The sequence below is a fragment of the Amia ocellicauda genome, chromosome 18 (genome assembly GCF_036373705.1).
Source record: "Amia ocellicauda isolate fAmiCal2 chromosome 18, fAmiCal2.hap1, whole genome shotgun sequence".
Taxonomy (NCBI): domain Eukaryota; kingdom Metazoa; phylum Chordata; class Actinopteri; order Amiiformes; family Amiidae; genus Amia; species Amia ocellicauda.
In genome coordinates, this window is record NC_089867.1 from 14,620,052 (window position 1) to 14,642,550 (window position 22,499).

A 22,499-nucleotide genomic window follows, 5' to 3' on the forward strand; every position below is an offset into this window, starting at 1 on the left:
ATTCAGATTAGGACAGGAGGAACCCAACAGGGAGTCCCACAGTTCTACTCCTCCACCCTGGTGTCTCACAGTTGATGTTTTTTTATTATTATTATTTTGAGTTGTATTGATGCTTAAAGAAGCAGAGAAGCCAAGTCTCGTGAGAGAAGCCCACACTGAGTGCTGAAGGAGGAAGGAAACTGAACCGTTAGTTGTTGATTGAATTTTCTGCTGCATCTTCATGTTTAAACCAGGGCGAGTGCAACAGACCACTCCTGAGCAATGCATACAGTCGAGCACAGTTGATCTAATCTGTTGGCTCTGCTCTTAGCCCTGGCACACCAGCTCAGTGCCTCGGTACAGTCATGGAGAGCTCTATAAGCACAGAGCACACAATGCCCCCTTGTGCCTGACCAATGTAAAGGCAGCACTGTCTAAAAGCCAGTGGGGGAATCTCCCTCTGCTCTGGCCTGGGGCCCCATGACCATAATAATACAGCACAAGACAGAGCTGGCCTTTAAAGCAGCATCGGGGGCCTGACAGGAACACTACTGCCCAGGCATCCGATGCGAACAATTGAGCGATCCTGTGAGCTGCACATTGCCATGTGGCAGGGCGCTGTGACCACAGAGGACTCTGAGCAAAGCATCCGTTATGAGGAAGTTCTGTGGGGCGTCAGCGCTGGGCTGGTTCCTCAAGGACAGTAAATCAGAAGTCTTCAGACTGGCCGCCCTGCAGGGAGCCCCTAGGGTTAGTCATTGCTTCTGCTGGTCACCTGCCACCAGACGGCTCAGCGACTGGTTTTGCAGGATAATGGCTACTTTGTTCGGTTCTGTCTCCTGTAGCAAGGGCCTGTAATACACAAACTTGCTTTGAAAATGTTGCCCTGGGTAAGGTAGGCATCTGCTCATAAAATAATAAACAAACCTGATAGACTAGTATTGATTTGTTATGGCGAATTGTGTAATCTGTAAGAGTGTACAACTGTAGGTTCCCACCAGTTTATAATGCTCATTCAACTGGTTATGAGGTAGGGCCACAGTTCCCATTCTGGTTCCCTCAGACCTCAGTGAATTAACTGAACCATCGATGTGCTAAATTGCACCAACTAAGGGCTGTTTCCAGGCTGCAGGCAGGTGAGGAATTAAAGAGACCCTCGACTCTTCAGGACCTGCGCTGACCATCACAAGCTCACACCTCAAAACAGCTCAAGGGGTCCAGCTGTGGACTCATGCTCTCAGTGAAGGAACTGAAGCAATCGTGGGCCTAACCTCTGTAACTACTGATGGAAGGGAGACGAATGAAATGGGAACCACTGCCTGTAGGTGCGTCTCTCTCTTGAGGTCAGAAGACAGGATAGAGAAACCTGATGAGTATATATACCTTTAATGTAGCTCACTGTATATGTGATGGAAAGAGACTAACAGATGTGCAGTACTAACTCACCTGGAATTCCCTGCCCTTTCGTTAACCACCACCACCCTGCAGGAAGACACTCGGTACATAGCAGAGCTGCTCTCGTCTATATCAATGACTGAAAACCCCCTAAGCCTGAAAAACACATTCCCTTCCATCACTCTGGTTGTTTTTCATGTGCCCCCCACAGAAAGCAAGGGCTAGCGCAGCCAAGCGTGTGCAGTGGAATCAACCTGTGATGCAACAGGAGTGGAAAAAAAAAAAAAAAACATCAGCGTGCTGCGCGCGTGAGCGGAGAGGCAGGGCAGACCACAGTGGTTTTTCTGTTGCGCATCACTTGTCAGAGGCTGACCCAGTGACCTCAGGACACCCAGCGGGCTTCTTCTCTTACTGCCGTCCCATGTGGGAAGGCTGTGACCTTCACCCTTTTGAACAGAAACGAAAAGACCCAGGCCGGGCGTGTGCCGGCAGAGGGGAGACTACGGTGTGTGAGCAGGCTGACACAGGGCTAATGAAACATCGTCATCATTAACTGCTGCATGGACATGTGCGTTTGGGTCTTTCGGGCTTCATGTACGCACTCACATTGCTTTGACTGTGCCAGACGCACCCTGTACGAGTGTCGGCCCCAGATCAGTTCAGTTTCAGAGTCGCAGCGAAAACACGCATCTTTAAAACTACTGAGGAAACGTCCGTTTGTACATGAACAAATAAATGCAGACAAGCCGGTCTTGTAAAACTTTTTTTAATTTACTTTTTTTCCCCCCTTTCCTCGGGTTCTGTAAACAAGAAGTTGCCCCCCCCCCCCCCCCAACCCCAACCCCGTGGAATGGGCTGCAGAGACGTGGGACTGTTCGGGAGTTCTCCCAAAAGGAAAATGTATATACACACACACATAGATAGACAGATATATGTACATGTGTATATATATGAGTTCATGTACAAAGGGTACACAAGAAAACTCACTCCTAACAGGAGAGCCCGAACAGATGAGATCTGGATTTCACTGGTTTTAAATAAATGGCAAAAAATAGTTTAATTCAAGGGGAAGGACTGATCGTCTGCAGCGTCTCGTAATTTTCTCTTTTCTTTACAAAACGTCTCGGGAAGGACCCAAACGGAAGAGGAAAAAAACCCCACTGTGCCGTTTCTTTTCTTTGTTAGCTACTGTATAGAAACCCCCACTACGCACAGACATATTTACAAGCTCCAAAAATAAAAAATAAAAACATTGTTGTCCTTTTCTCCCCCCCCGCCCCAACCCAAAAGAGAAATTTGTTTTTTTCTCAGTTTTATCCAAAATAAAAATTGTACACATAAGAGTTATGAAAATATAGGTTATTCCCGGTGCCTCGTGGACTGTTTCCCCTCCTCAGGACTTGATGGTTCTCCCTGTACTGGACTGCTCTCTCTCTGTGTCTATCCGTCTGTCCTCCTAACCGGCTCAGCCCGGCGGCGCTTGCTGGGAGGGTTACAGCTCGTCCCTGTCCCTGAGGATGGTGTATCTGGTCTCACTGGGCGCCAGCTTCTGGAAGGAGCTCTCAGGGGGGCTGCTGGCAACCTCTTTATTCTCCTCCTGCGAGTAAAAGCAGCCAGCGTTAACACACGCACGTCAGCAGTCCTCGCATCTACCGCAACAGTTCGGTTTCCGTCCCCCAGTCAGATACCGATTCGTCACACAGTTACAGCATGTAATTAAACACAGCAGCACGAATGCCTCAGAAGACCGAGTCGATACCTGTAAAGGGCAAAACTAAAACCCAACACACCCCCATCACCCATGTTTGCTCCCCATGCTCACCTGGCCGGGGGTGGTGTCTGTGGGGTCTGGGCCGTGGTGGAACTCTCGGTGCAGCTTGCCCGAATGCAGGTCCAGCACAAACTGTCTCAGCTTGCCAGGGACCCTGTGGAGAGAAACGGACACACCGTCACACCTGCACTGCCAGGCGACGGACGCACCAGCCGGCAGCATCTGCAGGACCCTCGGGCCGAGAGACAGACAGACGAAGTGCAAGCTTGTAAAGGACTGTTAAAAACAGGAACATGAAGGCTGTTAGACATCGGTAAGTAATGTGTGTGTGTTTGTTTTTGAGAAGCTCTTCAGTAGCCTGTCCTCCCTGCGCTGTGCAGTTCAGAGCCGCCAGCCCCACCCCCCGCCCCCGGCACACCGCTCCAGGCGTCGAACACACGGGCCACAAACAGCAGTGCCAGTCAGGCAGCTCGTATCGACACAACACCTCCGAAAAGTCCTCCAGAGCACCGGTAATTGCATGCACAGGCCCAGATAAACACAGAGAAGGAGACAATCAATTTAAATTTCATCCCCCATCATCTTCTGTCACTTGCAGCAGAGAGCCGGCGTACACAGATCCATTTTATCTATCAAATGTCAAATGCGCTGTAATCACCAAGATGAAAAGTGCTTCCGAACGCCGGCGCGGGGAATTGCAAGGCACGCAGGTGTGAGCGAGTCAGGGTGTGAGAGTGTGTGTGTGTGTGTGAGTGACAGAGCGTAGACATAAGTGTTTGTGAGCAAGTATGTGAGGTTGTGGTTGTTAGCAGGTCCTCAGGTCTGACAGCAGTGTTTATTCAATAACGGGGCAGAAAGGTTATTTGAAAATGACCACCTCTCACTGAGGAAAGCAGCAGACCTCAGCTCCTCAGGCTGGAGCACATCTGCTTTCCATCGACACGGGCAAAATCAAGGCAGACAAAAGGGATCCTTCCTTGAACACTAACTAGCAGGAGTGTGCCGGACGGTCCCTTGCCAATTACGGGCTTTGGAAACATCAATCCTCTGTTTTTATACCATTTAAGGGAAGGGGGGGGGCAGACCGGAGTGCGGGAGCTCAGCCCGACACGAGACAGTGTGAGGAGGAAACCATTAGTGTCTCTCTCGGCGTCCAAGGACCGGAGTAACGATGGCAGAGAGGCCATTTCTCACCGAGACTGCTGGGGATCGCTTCAGTGCGATGCTGTGGGGGGGTTGAGGGTGTCCTGCAGCAGTGAGAGCTGTGAGGCGAGGGTGGGGACTGTGACAGCAAATCACTCACAGGGTGTGATATTGCATGATCGCCATTGTTGCTGCAGTGGTTTTCTATACTGCACTGCACACCTGTAATCAACTTTTCATATGCTTGTGTGTGTTTATAAAACTTTTTTCCTTTCTTTCCTCCTTCAGCAAGTGTGTGTGAAGTCAATTGATTTAATTGAATCCAGTGTTTTCAGGGATTCCCCAGAGCATGTCACGAACACTCTGTGGCTCCCATTGTAATGAGTGTTTACTCGCTCTGCACTCACAGATCACCCCGAGGGTCACAGTTGTTCAGCCACGATTACAATAAAGAAAGAAATAATAAAACGGTGCTCGATTCCCAGATTAAATTGTCTCTGAGGGTGAAGGCAATGGATACTTACGCCAAGTCGCTGAACTCTGGGAAGACATACATGTGGCGGAAGCTGTCAATGGCGATGACTGGGCAGTCATCTGGGGTCTTCTGGATGTGCAGCAGGGGGTGTCTGAACTTGTCGCAGTCCGCGTGAAGGAAGTTTATAGAGCCTGAGGGACGGAGGGCAGGATTAGCAACTGCAGGAACAAACTGATTCATTTAGACTGAGCGTTGCCTCGATCACAGAGAGGATGCGTTTCCACTGCGTTAAAGAAGGAAGCCTCTATCAAACAAAGAATCAAATGTGTTTTGCCGCTGGGCTGTTAGTCAAAGCTTTAGCCTAAATGCTTTACACTTTTCATCATTATTATAATAAATACTCGCTGGCTATTCACTGGCATTGTCCATCCTGACATCCTACACCACAGTCACCCCTAGAGACACTGTAGGGCAGTGAGCACAGACTGAGCACGCTCTCCAACACGGAGAGACGAGACAGAAGACCTCTGGGATTATAACAGAGCACAGAGTGTGTGTGGATGTCCTATTCCACGCAGGAAACAGCCTCACTGCCCAGCCTCTGAGACTGGGCAGTGCCCTCTGTACCTTTCTCGCTGATGAGCTGCCGCGCCACCTCGTGCTGGAACTTCTCCAGGCTCTCATTATCATCCTTCAGGTGGAACAGGATGAGGAAAGGGATGCCCTCTTCAGTCAACTCCTAGACCGGGGGCAGAGAGAGAGAGAGAGAGCCCGAGATTAGCAAAGGCAGCTATCGCGAGAGAGTGGATAGGGCGACGGGCGCAGAGGGGGTGTGTGTGTGAGCTGCACTGCTGTTGGGATTGGGGGGGGCCTCAGAAGTCGGAACCCTGTGGTTGCTAGGCGAGGGCCCAGTGCAGAGCGAGACAGGGATTCCAGACATGCCGCTGTGCAAACAGGGCCAGAGGGCGCGGGGAGACTGACACACAGCACAAAACCCTGTGGCCGCCCCCGGGGAGCGCCGGGACCCCGGGGCCAGCCCGCTGTGGGAAAAGTACACGGAGGCCGAGGGGCTGGCGGGCTGGGAGAGCCGCGGTGGAGGAGGGCAGCTCCCACACAGCATTCACATGGAAATTAGGGACACTGCGCTACAGGGCGTCTCAGGCAGGTCAGACGGAGCTGCCAATGCTTTCTCTTTCTGTTTTTCCCCTGGTTGTTTTGGTTGTGTGTTTTGCTCGTGTTTGGTCCCTTCGGGGTCTTTGCACAGACAGCAGCTGTCAGAAGCCGGGGCAACAGAGTGTGTAAGGATGTGTCCACACTCCTGCAGCTCCATGGACAATCCAGGATTTTCAGTCTGGTCAAAAACAATGAACGACAAGCTGTTTATTTGAACAACTTCATGAGTGGAATAAATGGCAGCCAATTCTGACTCATCTCAAAAGCCAAACGCAGGCCACTCCTGCAATTTGTTTTTCAAGTTCTTGTCTCTTAATAGCCTCAGATCAATAGCCACTGGGACTTTGGAAAGAGTGAGGGGAGGGGGAGCGAGGGAGAATAAAAAAAAATAAAAAATAAAAAACAATCTGGAGCGGTGGGAGGAGAAACCAAACCACACAGATTGCTCACAGTATCTGCAGAAGCACAGCAAATATCTGTACTTCTACACTCAGACACTGCATGCACACAGCTACCGGTCCTAAACTGACCTCAGCTGAACCTGACCGTGTAAAGCGATTCACTGAAGTGCTCTGCATGAAAAGGCGCTATATCGAATAGTGTTATTTCTGCAGAGTGGCTGACTGATGAAGACGGTAGTGGCGATGGCAGCGGTGGTGACAGTTTTACCTCCCCATTCTCGAAAGTGATCTCTCGCACCAGGGGGACACACTTGTCCTGCGCCCAGGCGTACGTCAGGTCAAAGTTTGTCAGGGAGCCGAGGTACACCATGTCAGGGGAATTCTCCTGGAGAGGGAGAGAGAGAGAGAGAGGGGGTCAGACAAGGTTAAAATGCTTGACAGTGACAGAGAAGGAATGCATGGACAATTGAGATTGAGAGAGGGAGAGGAAAGTATAGGATACAGTAGGGGCGAGAGGGAGGAAGGTGGATAGAGAAGGAGGGATTTAAGGGAAGCATTAAGACACTTACCCCAGGAGGTTTGTAAATCACATTGTCTCCACTGAACCTCTCTGGTTTGGACACATCCCTGATGGACAAGAGAGAGATGCAAACATGAGCTTTATGAATGTTGTGCGCTGGGTTTGAAGGAGGGCAGGGCTCGGCCCCGGGTTTGAGAGCAGTCTATCTGTGGCAGCGATGCTCTCTCAGTGCACACGGCAAACACGGCCCCTGGCAGCTGAGACCAGCTGTCCTTGCGGCATTGCTTATTAATGAGCAGTTAATCAAAGGAACCACTGGAACCAAAATACAAAGTGAATTAAAGGAGGAAAATAGTGCTGAGTGGCCCTAATTATCTGCGCAGCTGAGAGACCGGCTGAGAACAGAGAACAGATTTGGGAATAGATGACAGCAAATTTACAGAAATAAGAAATCCATTCATTACTTTCTTCATTCATTCATGATGACTGTTCGAAAGCACATGGGCTCGTGTCTGAACTCCTGACACATCTGACTCTAAAAAACTAGAACTTAATCTGCACTTTTTTCCCTTACACATCCCATCTAGTTGCAGGAATGAGAGACATGGGAAGTTCAATATGAATGGAGCAATTTTTAAAGGACTTTATATTAAGAAAAAAAGAGAAGCAATTTTAACACAGACGGGAACAGAGGCACATTATGAGAAAATGATTAAATCAGCATAAAGGCGTAGGACTGAACTGTGAAGGAATTCCTCAGGATGTCAGAGGGACAGGAAGAGAGCCGCCCGGGGGCAGAGAATCATCCCTGTGCTGTGAGAGCAGGGAGAAACAAAGGGCACGAGTTTAGAGAGAGTCAGGGCCAATTTTCACGTCATAGTTCACACGCGGGCCGGGCATCGGGCCCGTTTTAGGCTCCTCCTCCTTTTTATATTTTAGATATTAATTAATTAAAAGAAACTATGAGAAGTTGATGATGGTAAAACAAAGGTGGAAAGACGTTTTATAACCGATCACACTGACACGCATGACACAGTCTGCTCACGCACACACACGCACACAGGTTTCCCATGGACAACACGAGAGCTACCGCGCCTGCGCAGACCGGCTCGCATGTTGTTAGTGTCCCCGGCAGCGGCAGCAGCGGCAGCGGCAGCAGCAGCGCGTCTTCAGCGCAGCTGGAAGAGTTAGAGAAGAAACAGGACTGAACTGAAACCGTCCGCTGTGGATGCTGTGCTTGTTCTCCACGATGCTCTGTAGCCATGTTAAGACTAGGAGGCTGTCTTGTTTTTTGTTTGATTGGACTTTATTGTCATTAGTCTAACTGTTGGAAACTATTGGAAATCAGAATGGCCATGTTCTGTGGTGACGCCTTGATTTTTGAGGTCAGATAACCTGCGTGTTTTATTTGATGTGTTTAGATCGTACAGCCCGTTCGCTCCATTGCGAGCAGCAGAGCAGCCTGGTCAGCTTGTCAAAAATGCCTTTTTACTGTGGTGGTGATAAACATTTAAACTAACATTGTGTGATATACTTGAAGTGTTTTATATCTATGGATTTTATTGTAGGCAAGTCAAGTGTTGATTTGAGAGGCTAAATTGATCAAACGTGATCAACTCACTGTCGGCCGCTGGTCGTTTGGTCGTCACTTTAAAAAACAAAAACTTTAATTTAACAAACAAAAAATGCTCCAAACATTTTTCTAAATTAACTTAATAAAGAAACGAAAATAAATAACTACTTTGCCATTAAAAACAAAACTGAATTATTTTAATGGCTGCAACAGTAGTATAGGCTGTGTAATGGGGGAAAAAAACAAAACACGGGCTCCAGTCGGACTCGGGCCGAGATTGTGATGAGCTGTCAGACAAGGGCTGGGCTGGGGCCTGAGCGTCTCGGGCCAGGGCCGGGCTAGGGCCTAGATTTGAGGCCCGTGCAGGGCTTTACGGCAGATTGCGGGAGGAGGATTGTGGGATTGGGGGTTGGCTGGACAGACTGAACTGCAGCAGAGCTCCTGGAGTTTAAGGGCTATTGCACCTCGACACACTGACGCTGCCACAGTTAAGGGAAAAAGCTGCTGTAATGAACACTGATGTTATTCAAAACATCAGTGGGTTTTGTGCAAACGGCCACACTGATTCTGCAGGGAACGCGGTGTCTTCCAAGTTTTCATTCCACCCTGAGCTCTCAACTCTCTAATTAGACTCGTTATTGTCTTAATTGGACGGATTTAATTGTTTTCTCCATCCTTCAGGGGCTGGTTATTTAAAGCATGCTGGGTTTGCGGCCCTACAGATAATCACTGAGCAACACAGTCCCCATGACCGTCCAGGCCTCAGTCCGTGCCGAGTCCGCTCAGTGTCTCCCCGTCTGGCACTCACCCGTGGGCAGTCAGGAAGACACAGTCGTCCCGCAGGATGTTGGCCACCTTCTCAAAAGTGTGGTAGTTGTCAGAGTTTTTCTGCTCAAAGTAGCCGATGATCGTCCTCTTACTCCTCTGTGGGGAGAGGGAGAGGAGCAAGTGAGAATAAGCATGATGACAGGATAGCCCAGCCCGGGGAGGAGAGGTCTATACAAGTGGTGTGTTTAGAATTAAATTTAAAACAGGTTTTAGAGATCATCCCAACCACCCAAGACAGAGAAACACCAGTCAAGTTATCGAAGCACTTATAGCAAGTCACTTGTTTGATTAAGTGAATTTGAATAGTGACCTGCTTAATTGATTGGATTGGAAAGATTTGTTATAAAATTCATTATCTAAGGGGTGACCTCCTGAACTGGGGCCTTTCTAGGGTGTGCGTGTGTGAGTGTGTGTGAGTGTCGACGTGCATCTCTTCTCACATCCAGCGTGCTGATCTCCTCCAGGCTCTGCAGCTCCCTCACAGGGTCCACCTTCTGCTGCCGGATGAAGTCCGCGATGGCCGACACTGACCTCTGACCGCGGTACTCTCTCTTCATCATCATGCCGTTGCGGAAGAGCTTCAGTGTGGGGTACTTGCTGATGCGGTAACGCTGGGCGATGTCCGCTGTGACAGAGGGGACGAGGGGAGGAGAGCGGTGTTAATCCTGAATGTAGCGCTGTGTGTGTGTTGGTTTGTTTGTGTGTTCACTGAAAGGTCAGAGTTCCACTGTTCCATTATGTAAATTGCCCCGGAAGCTTTCCTCCATTAGAGGACGCGAGGAGGGCAGCGTTCGGCTCCACCGCTGGCAGGCTGCTGGCTTTTCCAATTCATAATTCATACTGTATTAATGGGGCTGCTTTAGACACCACAGGGAGAAGGGGGGGGGGCTGCACTGAGTCAGCACTGTGCCACACGCACAATACAAGCCACCCTTTCAATTAATTAATTCACTCATTTACATTTATTTATATGTGCTTATTTTAATTGCACTTAAACTATCCCTATTTGGTCTCCCCATGTGTTCAAAGGAGAGGCAAGCAGGTTTTACAACTCGTTAAGCAATATAACGTATGCAAAGTGTGGAGAAAGCCCCAGGGGAGACTGGACTCACACCTCTTTACTCTTCCGAGTTCTCGTCAATTAGTTAAATTTAGTTAATTAGCTAGTTGTGCCCAAGACTTGGGGTGGAATGTATTTGAAGGTCTGTGTGCAGGACAACCCACAGGCATGAACCAAGAGTGACACTAGGGCAATCCTCCACAGCGCTGCCACCTCCGCACCCAATTACCTAAATGAAACAATTATTTTGCTAATTGCTCCCAATTATCCACCACCTCCAGATCTTTTGCCCCTTTAGTGATTTAAAGCAGTACTGGACAGCACCAAGCCCAGGCTGCTTGACACGATACAAACTCTAAAACAGCACTGAAATGATTGGGTCCAGTAAGGGACAGGAGGAAGGGGTTTGAACCAGGCGGGACCAGAGAGCATTAATTGACCCAGTCCAGAAACAGAATTGAGAGATGCCAGTGAGCTCAGCAACCCCAGAGATGAAAGACCAGCCCCCCAGTGGAGGGTTAAAAATCCTCTAAAGTCTTGTCTTTACCGCGCCCAGCAGGAGCCTGAGACATACTCCCCCCCAGCCCCCACAACCCCCGCTGTGGGGTCTTTAAGCCGACTGTGACTACAGAGGGAAGCGCTGGTCTGTCATTAGCCATCAAACACTTTGCAGGTCATCAATAATTCTGTTTAATTTGCTTTATCTCAAAGGCTGGGGCTGGCTGCAGACACACGGCCCGCCTGTGTGATTGTGTGTGTGTGTGTGTGTGTGTGTGTGTGTGTGTGTGGAACTGCGTAATTACTTTTACTGAATTGGTGATGTACTTACCCTGACCCAGACAAACACAGACAAACTTCCACCAAGCGACTTCCAAGCAGCGGTAACCTGGACCACTTAAAATTAATTATTGATTCAATGAAGCCACTATGAACTTGTATTTGTGGGGCAGAGCAGGGCAGAGTAAGAGGAGGCTGGGGTACGAGATGGGGTTGTGCTGTTGAGGAGTGAGCGGAGACGGGGGTGTGCCGGGCACGCACTCACAGTGCTGGTCGCAGTCCACGCGGGCGAACACCACCTGGCTGGCATCGGGGAACTCCTCGCGCACCACGTTGGACGACTCCTCGAAGATCGGGTGCAGCATCTGACTGAAGCGGCACCTGGACAGCACAGCGGCACACGGTCACACAGCAGCACAACTCTCGGACCGCTACACTGTCACACAGCACCATGGCATCGTCCTGGCCTCTGTCACCCCTTGTCACACTATTACACAGTCCGGTCACACACACTTGTCACACTGTCACACTGTCCCACTGCATTGCTTCACTGCTGTGCTTAAAGACAATACTCACCAGTCTGCATAAAAATTCACTAAAGCAACGCCAGCATTGTCTGATGGAAGAGAAGAGGGGGGAAAAAAATAAATAAAGTCAGGCAAGAAAGGTCTTTAGCACAAAGTGCCAGTGATACAGCACAGACTGATCTAGGAAGAGCAGGACTAGTGTTTGAGAAAGTACAGCAGAGACACCTGCATGTGTAAGTTTACAGGAGCCAAGACACAGTCCCTCAGGACAGTACTACAACCTGGTTATGCAAAGTGTGCGTACAGCAGTGAAATGCTTTAACGTGCGTGTTGTTTGCAGCAGCTGAAACAGTACAGAGCAGTGAAATGCTATAACTTCCCAGGTGGGGTCAGCAGCAGAAACATCTCAGCTTGGCTGCCTGGCCCCCGCAGGAGCATGGAGCGAAGGCAGGCGGCGGCTGATCGATGGCAGAGCTGCATGCTCTGTGCCCGATGGCGTGAAGAGAGCTGTGCAGTACTTACTTAAGGTTTCGTCAATATTTCCGCTATCCAGAGTGGTTATTTCACTTCTCGCAGGAGTGCAGAACCACGTTACCTGCAAACAAACAGTCAAACAGCATGCCATTAGCCACGCATGGGGAGACACAGAGGCCACAGACACCGGCACTGCAGGGCCCGCGGCTCTGAAAGGCTCTCTTCACCGGCCCGGACAAAGGACTGCAGACTGGGCGTCTCTGTGCGGCCACATTACTCAAGCAAGTGCAGCTCGATCACTTTGGGGGCTGTCAGTGAGACTGCGTCTGATACAGCCCGGGAGGAGGGAGAGGAGTGGGGGGGTGGCTCTGCTCCTCCACAGGAGGCAAATTCTCCCCTGTTTCAGAGAGCACTCTCCCACACAACCCATGGTCCTGCTCCTCTCTACCTCTACTCAGGCACCCCAGCAGCCTGAACCAGTAAAGCCACAGTCCTGCCCAGTCCCAGGCCTCTGCACAAACACAAACCCAGCAGGGAGGAACTACTTGATTCATATACTGCACAAAGAGGAGAGAGAAGCCTCCTCTAGCACGGCACTGCACTGGGCGCGCAGGCAGGAGTCGGATCCCAGTTCTTAATCCAGACTGACACATGGCAGCTGGCACCTGCAGCTCCACTCTGCCAGAGTAGCGGGCTCCTGTTCCCGTTACGGATGCCCGTCTCCCCTCCTCCACCACTAATCCCTGCCGCACTCCTCCTGTGAGTTGGGGGGGGGGGTGGCTGTCAGAGCAGTGCTGTGGCAGGCTGGTGCCGAGGGACAGGGGAGACGGAGGGGACAGGCGCCAGCTCCTCAGCCCGTGAGCTGTGCTCTTCAGAGCCGTCAATCAGGGGCCCCTGTGGCCGGCTGTAGCTCCCCTGTGTGCTCTGGGTAATGAACCACAGGCTCTGACAAACAAGCAGCTCAGGGGGACCAGGGAGAGGAGGGCTGGGCAGAGACGGGCAGACGGGGGGGGCCTAGGGTTTCACGTGGTGCATCTGAGCGAGTGCGAGTGTGTTACAGCGCAAGAGTGCGTTTATCGTATGTGTGGGTGAGGAAGGCAGTCTGGTAGCAAAGGGAATTAACTAATATATATTTTTTTTTTAAATCTTACGACAATTTGCCATTACGATTTTGTGGTATTGATCCAATTCTTCTCAAATTAGTTTTACATCAGAGATGCGCTCAGGAACAGAAGAACACTCATTAGAAATTAGCCGCATTTGTAAATCATGTGTTTGCAGATTCAAAATCTCACAGCATTCACAACACCACAACCCCACAGTGTAGGAGCCACAGAAGGCATGTTCAAAAGCACCAAACAACAAGAAAAATTAATAAACTCCAAAAATCATAATACTTTTAACACAACAGCCACAGAACCACCTCTGACATTATAAAAATTGCAATTTTCTGCTTCACTGGTGTAACTCGTTCCAGAGTCCAGCGGCCTGTATAGTCCGAGGACAGCGGGGCAACTTGGCCCTTCCTCCCACCCTGGGATGACGGATCACTGCATGGATGTAAACAGTCTCCCATTACCAGCCAGCACACGGCCTAAACAGGGTCAATGGACCAAACAGACCTCACAGACTGCTGGAGCTCACTGTGCATTGACTGTCACACACAAAAAAATAAAAGGGCTCCCCTGGGAACAAACTCGATTATTGACCCTACTTTTGTGCGTTTTCCCCCCATGAAACAGACTTCCCTGCATTTTGGAACCCGTCACTATTTTTTGCACCTCAACACTGGTGTGGACAGTGTGAGCTCACTGGGAACCGACTGGAGCACGCATGGGTCAGCTCGATTCCCTCTGTCCTGTTGGCACCTAACACCAGTCTCGGTCCATCTCTTGGCAATTGATTGACAGGGTGCCACGGCAGGGCTGAGCCAGTGCAGGAGTAGTACCCCCACAAACAAACCAACAAAGCCCCTGTAAATTATTAACTCAGATAACCCGCCGCCTAATTGTCACATCTGCGAGTAATTAGCACAGTTACTAAGCACCTCGGCAGCTCAGAAGTACAGGGTTTATTGGCAGCTCCCGCAAAGCTGACAGGAGGTACAGTGGGCAGCAGGCAGACTGGGTAAGGTTCGCTCCTGCATCGTCTTATTGTTACAGCCCTTGTTCTCTGGATAACAAGTTCAGGAATACAGAGCAGGCAGCTGATGGGAGCGTGGGTGACAGTGTCACACCAACACCGAGCTCAGCAAGGTCACGTTTGTCATGCTAAGGGCCGCATCACAAGCCTTTGGCTAGACAGAAGGGTGACAGTCTATGTCTAGATGATGTCTTAGGTCAGTTTTCATAAGGGTTTTATGGGGGTGGGGCAGAATAATGAACAGATACTGAAGAACAAGTGGAGAGTGGCAGCCAGCTCCCATCCTACACATCCACAGCTGTTACAGCCACCTTTAATTATTAAATAAATATGCACTATTGTCATTATCTCGGTAATTAGCAAGGTCATCATTAGCAAGTAAATAGCAAGGCAAGGCTAAAGCAGCTGTTGCAGCTTGGGGCTTTCCTGCAATGCTGCTGTGGGGGCAGGTTGTGTGCGTGAACCTCGGCCCCAGTCGCCCTGCCCTGGGCCAGCCAGAGACAACAGCCAAGAACAGACAGCACCCCACTCCCCTCCAGCAGGGGGCGAGGCTGTGGTTCTGGGCTAGGGCTGGGGCTGCTTCACCCACCATTGACAGGCATTGTCACCCGGCACGTTTGTGGGGGCTGTGGGTGTGCACGATCAGGTGCTCAGAGGTGTACTGGAGAGTTAATTCAAAATCCTAGCATGAAGCTGCACACACACACACTCCAGACAAAGATCCACGGTCTCTTTTGAGATGAGGAAGGGTTTTCCCACCATCGCCGTGACCCCTCCTCCACAGGCTCTTTACTTTAAAACACTGGAATCTCCAGGCCACAAAGTCTTGTTTAGAAGTCCGCCCTGCTGCAGCAAAGGGCATTTGGTATCTATCAACTGTCCGACAGGCCTGTGGAGTAGAGTCTGAGGTCGAGCGTGTCTGCAAACACCCAGGCACCAGGACTAATACCTACACTTGTATTTGATTCTCATTTCCCCCACGTTATGTCATCCTCAGTGGGAAGGTAAGCTGGGAGCGGCTGCAAGAGACAGCAGGCCTGTAAGGAGAGCCATCCGCTGGGTACAGAGAGCCAGCGATTGCAGAGAATGCTGAACTGAGAAAGAGGTGACCCATGGGGGGGGGGGGGGTTGGCAGTGGACACAGCCCTAGAGGATTTATAGGAATATGATAATTAGCAGCTAATTAAGACCTGGGGAGACCGTTTAGAGAATCATTACGTTGTTTTTTTTTTTTTTAAGCAGGGCTGCAAGGAAGGACAAGGCCGCCGACTGATGGTCGTTTTCTCACATTTAGATGAGCCAGCAGATTCCCAAACACTCAACAGCACACAGACGGTCCCCAGAGGAGCCCTGAGGCTCTCACAGTGGAGGCCTGGAAATATCATTCAGTGATGTATATTTCAACCACATATATATACACACACAGTATGCATTCAGGCCTGCCTGTTGGCCACACTACAGCCTAGACCAAATCAAAACTTGTACCTAATCATAGTTTATTTGTCAGAGACCTCCTTCTACTACTACTACTACTACTACTACTACTACTACTACTACTACTACTTCTTCTTCTTAAATCAGGTACAGATTTGGACTTTGTGATTTGGTTTTGATTAATTCTGTGGTTTGTTTTTCATCTCTGGCTCTACAATGGTCAGACAGCGAGAATGAGATGTGTATTCATGTATCTGGAGTCTGCCCACTGTTTGAAAAGCTGTGATTGACTAGTTAGTACAGATCCTGTCAGCTGAGGATCTCCCTCTATTGAATCTCAATATCAGCCTTAATCGAGACATGCACAGGAAATCCCCTGCTCATCCATATCAGGTCAGCTGGGGAAATGGCAGCTCGTTTAGTCGGGGCGCTTCACCTCTTCGATAACATCGTAGCTCCCATTCAGCCCTTGTGTGAGGAGACCGCTAAACAAAAAAGAAAAACAGCATCCCAGTATCGTGTGCCTCCAGAGCCACTCCTCTGGCACCTCGCTCCAACACTAGCCGTCTAGTTTCCATTGTTGAAACTAGACCAAACCAAATAACCAAATCCAACCAAAAATAATAATAATAATACAATCATGCCACCATGGTGCCTTCTCTTACCTACACTAAGACGCAGCTCACAAACCCAGGAACTCCTGCACTGTGGCTAAAGTATGAGCCATCTACTTTAGCGACAACCTTCAGACACACTGAAGCCACAATCTAATTCACTTGAACAGCCTGAAATCTAGCATTGCTTTGTTGGAACCTTACTGCTGTCATGTGTTGCTCTTGTTGCTAAAGTCTGTTACAGTCATCTGTACAGAAGACTGTGTGTGTTTCTGTTGCTGCACAATTCCACTCTCCCAGAACGGGGGAGCAATAAGGGTGGAAAGCAGCTTGGGAAAGCTCAACACTCATACACGCTGCCAGGCCTGTCAACCTCCATCCCCATGGCCAGCTCTCGAGCAGCCAAACATCTTCTTCAAAGGGAAAGATGCAGAAACTAGGATCTGAAGAAGAGCCCGGAGGAGCAGAGAGCTTCCCACAGGTTGGGCTGAGCGAGGTGCTGAACTGGGGATATTAATGTGGACGAGAAAGCGTCTCGCGCACAGAAAACAAATGTTAACCTGCCCACAGAATCAGGGCTTTAACTGGGCTCGGCCCCAGTGCTCTGGTGGGGAGAGGGAGGGCCGAACCCCCACACCACTAATCAGGAACAAAGGAGTTAAATTATTAATGCGTCAAGTAAATTATCAGCACAGAGCAAAGTGTTTCTGTAGAGACTCCGGCGGTGCATTAACAACCAGGGAGCAATGAAGGAAATGCCACTCTGAAAAACAGGCAGAAAAAAGTGCAGCAGCTTAGACCCTGAGACAATGGAATCAGCCAGCCGCAGCGGAGCGATAAACCAACACCGCACCCCAGCTCTTGAAATGGGTAGTTTGTGTGAAGTGTTTGTCCTTCTTGCTCATGTTTCCTAGCACTACACAGTCACAGCCCGTGTCAGGCCCTCAGCCACTTGTGTTGCTGCAGCTGAGCACTGAATTCCTCCATGCAAACCAGCTGTAAGAGTCAAAGAGCCAGGCTGTACAAATCTACATTAAAAGTCAATAGTGCTGCTGTAACTTTCTATATTGCATTAAAAGTACAAATACAAAACAGGTCATACAGTGAGGGAAGTAGGTTCCTTATAACATGATGTTAATTACACTTCCTGTAGCCCTATGCGTTATTTTCATGTCTATTTTTGTGGCTGTAAGTTGCCTTCAGTTCCCTGTCAGTGTGCAATCTGTACCACACCAGGCCTGTCACACACTCAGGCCTGCATACGAATCCTCAAGACCCGAAGCTACAGGCTTTTGCATACCAGGTGGTTTGCATGGACACATGAGGTCTATCTCACTGATTCAGGTCACTGCCTGCTACAATAATGGAAACACTGCAAGCACAAAACCAGACCAGCTATCACCAAAAGCAAACAAGCGCAACACAAGTAATACGAAAGAGGTAATAATTCAACCGGACAATTCAGGTTTATTACGAATACCAACATGAGTAAATAGGAAACGGGCCATAAGCGTCACCCTCCGTGCAGGATGTGTTGTCATGGGAACAGAACTCGCTCTGGAGCCTGCGTCTCCTCGTTCAAATCCCCAATGAAGTCACCAGTTCTGTCTTTGCCCCTGGTACCCTTCTCACTACTGCTCTGATACTCTCAAGCACGACACCCTGCTTTATTTGTATTACAGCCTTGCTCAGAAGCCCACACCTTGCAGAAAAGTCCTTGCTGGGGAGAGCTTTATCTCTGGCTTGTCAGCTTTGTGTCCTTTAAGTTTGGAAACTTTAGAGATCACTTGCTGTAACGTCTTGTCGATCTGAAGACTTTTCAATGCATTTTCACAGAACTGAGTCTGTATAGTAACAATGGGACTTGGAAACCACAGTGAGACGGCCTTAGTGCAATATCATTACACATACCAGAACATGAGTCCTATTAATGCACAGAGCAGCTCACAGCAGTCCAGTGCCGAGCCTCAGGCACACAGCTAACCATGGCACAGCTGCCCTGGATGTCCCCTTCTTTCAAGTAGTAGGACACACACACACTTTCACTGTGTCAGTGTTTCCATTGCTCTGCGTCCTGCACAGCTTGGCATTACTGGAGTGTGATTCTCTCTCTGCCTCAGTGACCCCCTGTCCACACTTGTTGGTATTTCAGAGGTGCATTAAAGGGGTCTTATTTTTAAAGAATCTTAAAGAATCCATGATTATTTACTGTAGACTGCACATAATGCACAGATATACACACACATGTATGGAAACACACACACACATACATACATACATACATACATACAGACAGACTAAGCTACTACAGTGCCCAGCCTCAGCAGTCCTGCCTGGAGCTGCCATATGGCCCAGGCTCCAGAAGGTCCCCCCACACTGTTCCTCTCATTGTGCCGTGGCAGTGCTTGGCTGCTTGACCTGAGCTATCACAACACACACAACCAGCTCTCACCTCACTGGAGCCGAACTCCAGCACATCCAGCAAAGCCCTTTCTGTAATCGCAATGCAGTCACTCATAACTATGGTGTGTCACAGAGCGTCAACTGACGTGGAATCATAGACTTCTATCATTTATATTTATATGGCTAGAATTCCCCCACCAAAGGTCAACATCATACCATAATTCTGCAGCAAGTCTGTGACATCATGCACATGGAGTAGGCCTCAGCTTACTGAAAGCAGACAACTGGTTTAGACATTTCTATACATATGGTCAGAGGCAGCAGGTGTCCTTCATCATTCCCAACTGAAGTGGTTTTTAAAACCAACAAAAGGCAGACAGTGCACATGTATAGCACTCTTCTGAGGTTCACCACAGAATCTAAATCCTTCCACTGTGGCAGAAAGCATCAGGTCACGCCGGGAGCACAGTGGAAAGCGGTACTATAAGGCAATCTACAGGGTAGCAGATGCACCTGTTATGTTAGCACCCAAGGATTAGGACTGTCTCAAGACATGCAAGTAAAGTAGAACCCCCAAATGCAGGGTAGGGGGGCAAGCTGGGACACAGGCTGAAGAGCTGCAACTCCCAACGTCTCCAGTTTCCGTTTCAAACTCAGCCTGAAAGCATCTCTTGCTGAAGTGTTGATTTCAAGAGAGCTAGGTTCTTGTTCTCCCGGTATTAAGTGTTCTATATTAAGTGTTCTGTTTTTATACTAATTTGGATTGAGTATGAAGGTTACACGCATGGAAAAACTGCCCTGCCCCAGAAGAGTGGGTTAAAGGAAGGGAAAACTAAAAGGAATTACACATCCTGCTTTTTATTAAAACAAATATTAAAAAAAAAAGACAAAAATTAATTCAGATGTAAAATATCAATACTCAAACTCCTGCACACCACAATGTCTATTTAACCTTCAAAAGAGGCCAAGCTGTACCTGTTGGCTGCCTGCCATCCCATTCACACACTGCCAGCATCATACCAAGAGGTATGGTACTGTACCTTCATCTGTACCCAGACTGCTGAGGCAGGTTCAGCTACATGCATTACAATTAAGCCAGCTCACAGAGAGACAGGCCTGATCCATAAGAAATACTATTTTAGACACCTTGACATGTATTGTAGATTCTTTGGAACAAAAACATCAGCTAGAACTGAAACGGATGAATCAGGAGGAGAAACCAGATGGAAATCTCAACCCTGGGGTGGAAAGGCAGTAGAACTTGGAGAGCAGGAGGATTTGAAGGCTGCTGGTCACATACCGCAAATATGCATTTATATTAACACATGCACACAAGTGAAAGATGAGAAGTGTGTGTCGGGGGAACCTGATACATATTCAAATTTACCAAGTCCTTAAACACATCATTTTGCGTGGCACATGTACTTTTTGTTCTTACAGCATCAGAACTGTAAGAATGCAGGAATTTATTTAGTTACGGTATTGAAATATTGACGTTAGACACGAGTTAAACAGGAAAAACTTGTCCTGTTCAAACCTTGAAGTGATGAGACAACAATGGGGATGACAGAGCTTAAAACAGCTGGCCTTTACAATAGACCCAGATACAACCTTACTGACGGAGACTGTCAGTTCATGTCTGTGTGCGTGGGAAGGGGGAGGTGTTGAGAACTGTCAAACATACTACAGGAAGTCTACAGCCTTAGAACAAACATAATATACAAACTTACTCCCCACAACCAAAAACAACATGGGAGTGTCCAATGGCTGCAATATATTAATGACAGGCATCGAAACAGACTGACATGATCTCCTGTTCCTAAGGACAGGGAATGGTCTTGGTTCCCAAGGTCCTTAGAGACATCCCGAATCACAGAAAAGTCTGAGCAGATTTCACATCTAGTGGTTAAATCAGATTTAAAAAACAAAACAGAACCGCAATCTCAGTCTATCAGTTTTGATCTGCACAAGAAATGCCTGTTACTGTGAACCTAGTATCCTGACTTATTACCTGGGATTTAACCTACAACCCTCTGCTTCATTTGCAAAGGCGACATTAGAGACTATGCACCCTGGGACTGCTAACTTTTCACTCGCTGCTCTTTGGTACAACAGGCCACCGTTTCGTGCCGCATATATTGCTGACGATTTCCGGGTTGCCAACCAATGAGAATGAGCCACAACAGAGGAACGCTCCAACCGGCTTCTTCAATGCAGGCGACATGGGGGCGGGGCGGGACAGGGCACAGGGTTCCCCTAGTTAAAATGCCATTGATGTGGACATAAACAATAGCAATACAGCAATCAAATAAAAATAAACTACATTTTGTAAAGTCATGCCTGTACCAGATACAGGCCGTTTGAGTACTTTCTTGGGTATCTAGATCTAAACTAACATTTCTTGTCCGGTTAATAGCATTTAAAAAATGATCAGATACCACAACAGTGATCCTAAAACACCTAAGTGCCCAGCATGCCGCCAAAGTAGAGATCTCATACTGCACAGGCCTCTTTCGTGCTAAACCTACAGCACTGTAAACGTGGAAACAGCTGCCTGTGAACAATGTCTGTGAGAAGTGAAACTGAAATCAACTTTACAAATATAGATACATTTTCTTTCCATATATGAAGACTAGTAGAGCCTGGTGTAACAAATGTAACGTTGTGTATGGCTTCAAATCCAACTAGGAACTAACAGTTAATTCACTGGTGCCATGCCAAATGATATGATTTGATATTGCCTGAACAGCAAATCCTGAGGAGTGGTTGCATTTCTTAATATACCCACAAGTTCTGCAATAAACGTTTGCAACACGTTCACGGAGCAGTAAGTGTCCCTGTGATGAGCCACGCTACGCGGCCATGAATGTTTAAATGCGCCGAAATGCTGCAAACACAATTAGCTACATTATAATCGCTAGTTGGCTCTTCTCGCCTTGCTTATTATTACTGCTCGGCAGGGTAGTAGGCCACACTGCGCTACACCACAGCGAAATCTCTCTTTAGCCCAGCAGACCCTGCCTTATACTACATGCACAGATACGCTCTCTCGGGGAGGCAGGCAGACAGACAGACAGACAGACAGACAGTCGGTCTCTCTCTCTCTCTCTCTCACACACACACACACACAGAAAGAAAGAAACTCGGTGCAGTTCAAAGACAAGAGATGAGCCCCGGTACATACCATAAAGCTCATTCCCAAACGCCGCCACTTACCAGCAATACTGTGATGTGGTGAAAGTGCGGAGAGGGTAAAACTGTAGTCAATTTCATTGTATAGTAAAAGTTGGTTGAGGTTCCGATGTTGTTTTATTTTCCTGATGTCTCTCTCCGTACCACCTCCACTATCTTGCTGCAGGAAACGGACGCCGATTCCCAGAGCCGAGCCACGGCAACCTGGGCGGAAATTCCGGGTACTTCACCTGAGGCCTCTGGGACTTGTAGTTTTTACAGCACGGCCAGTGTTATTTGAATGTCAGGAAAGAACTACAACTCCCAGGACACGGCGGGGCTCCTAGTAAGGTGCAGTTGGATTTGTAGTCTTTAAAAAAAAGTGAGCCCCAGATGTGTTTCTGGTACCAGCGAAAGGCTCTAAGACGAACTATAGCTCCCAGAGTTCAGCGGGCCGGTTTGTGTGTTTCAACCGAGGAAAAAGGCGGAAGGCTGCCGCGGAGAGAAGACGCCGAGGCGGCCGTGTTTGGCTCGCTGTGTTGACGAGATGACTGTGTCGAGTGGCGAGAGCCGCCAGCCTCCCCGGTGAGTGACGTCATCGCGCTGCCCGGCGGCGCAGCTGATATGAAGTGATTTGAT

At 48.8% G+C, this 22,499-nt stretch overlaps 2 protein-coding genes across 3 annotated transcripts in view; one reads left to right on the top strand and one right to left on the bottom strand.

The window, feature by feature from the left end:
- Positions 1-2,124: 2,124 nt before the first annotated feature.
- Positions 2,125-22,205, bottom strand: erp44 (endoplasmic reticulum protein 44). Its single transcript, XM_066690890.1, has 12 exons — positions 21,906-22,205; positions 12,145-12,217; positions 11,672-11,711; positions 11,361-11,476; positions 9,699-9,883; positions 9,239-9,354; positions 6,907-6,964; positions 6,606-6,722; positions 5,391-5,502; positions 4,813-4,954; positions 3,197-3,299; positions 2,125-2,971 (listed from the first exon to the last, which is right to left on the bottom strand). Exons 1-12 carry the CDS (start codon positions 21,960-21,962, stop codon positions 2,867-2,869), a joined length of 1,224 nt encoding a protein of 407 aa, XP_066546987.1. The 5' UTR covers positions 21,963-22,205; the 3' UTR covers positions 2,125-2,866.
- The window catches only part of invs (inversin), a 32,659-nt gene continuing 32,361 nt past the window's right edge, over positions 22,202-22,499 (top strand). For both annotated transcript variants that reach the window (XM_066690888.1, XM_066690886.1), the window contains exon 1: positions 22,202-22,445. The gene's annotated coding sequence lies outside the window, so the exon portion shown is untranslated. The remainder of the gene's footprint in view (positions 22,446-22,499) is intronic.

What these genes read in the sequence shown, in the direction of transcription:
- erp44 (XM_066690890.1), bottom strand. Translation starts at nt 21,962, where the DNA reads ATGAAATTGACTACAGTTTTACCCTCTCCGCACTTTCACCACATCACA. An exon ending in TGATTTACAAACCTCCTGGG is followed by an intron (nt 6,723 to 6,906) that starts GTAAGTGTCTTA and finishes CTCCCTCTCCAG; the next exon opens with GAGAATTCCCCTGACATGGT. An exon ending in CCAGAGTTCAGCGACTTGGC is followed by an intron (nt 3,300 to 4,812) that starts GTAAGTATCCAT and finishes TTCTCTCCACAG; the next exon opens with GGTCCCTGGCAAGCTGAGAC.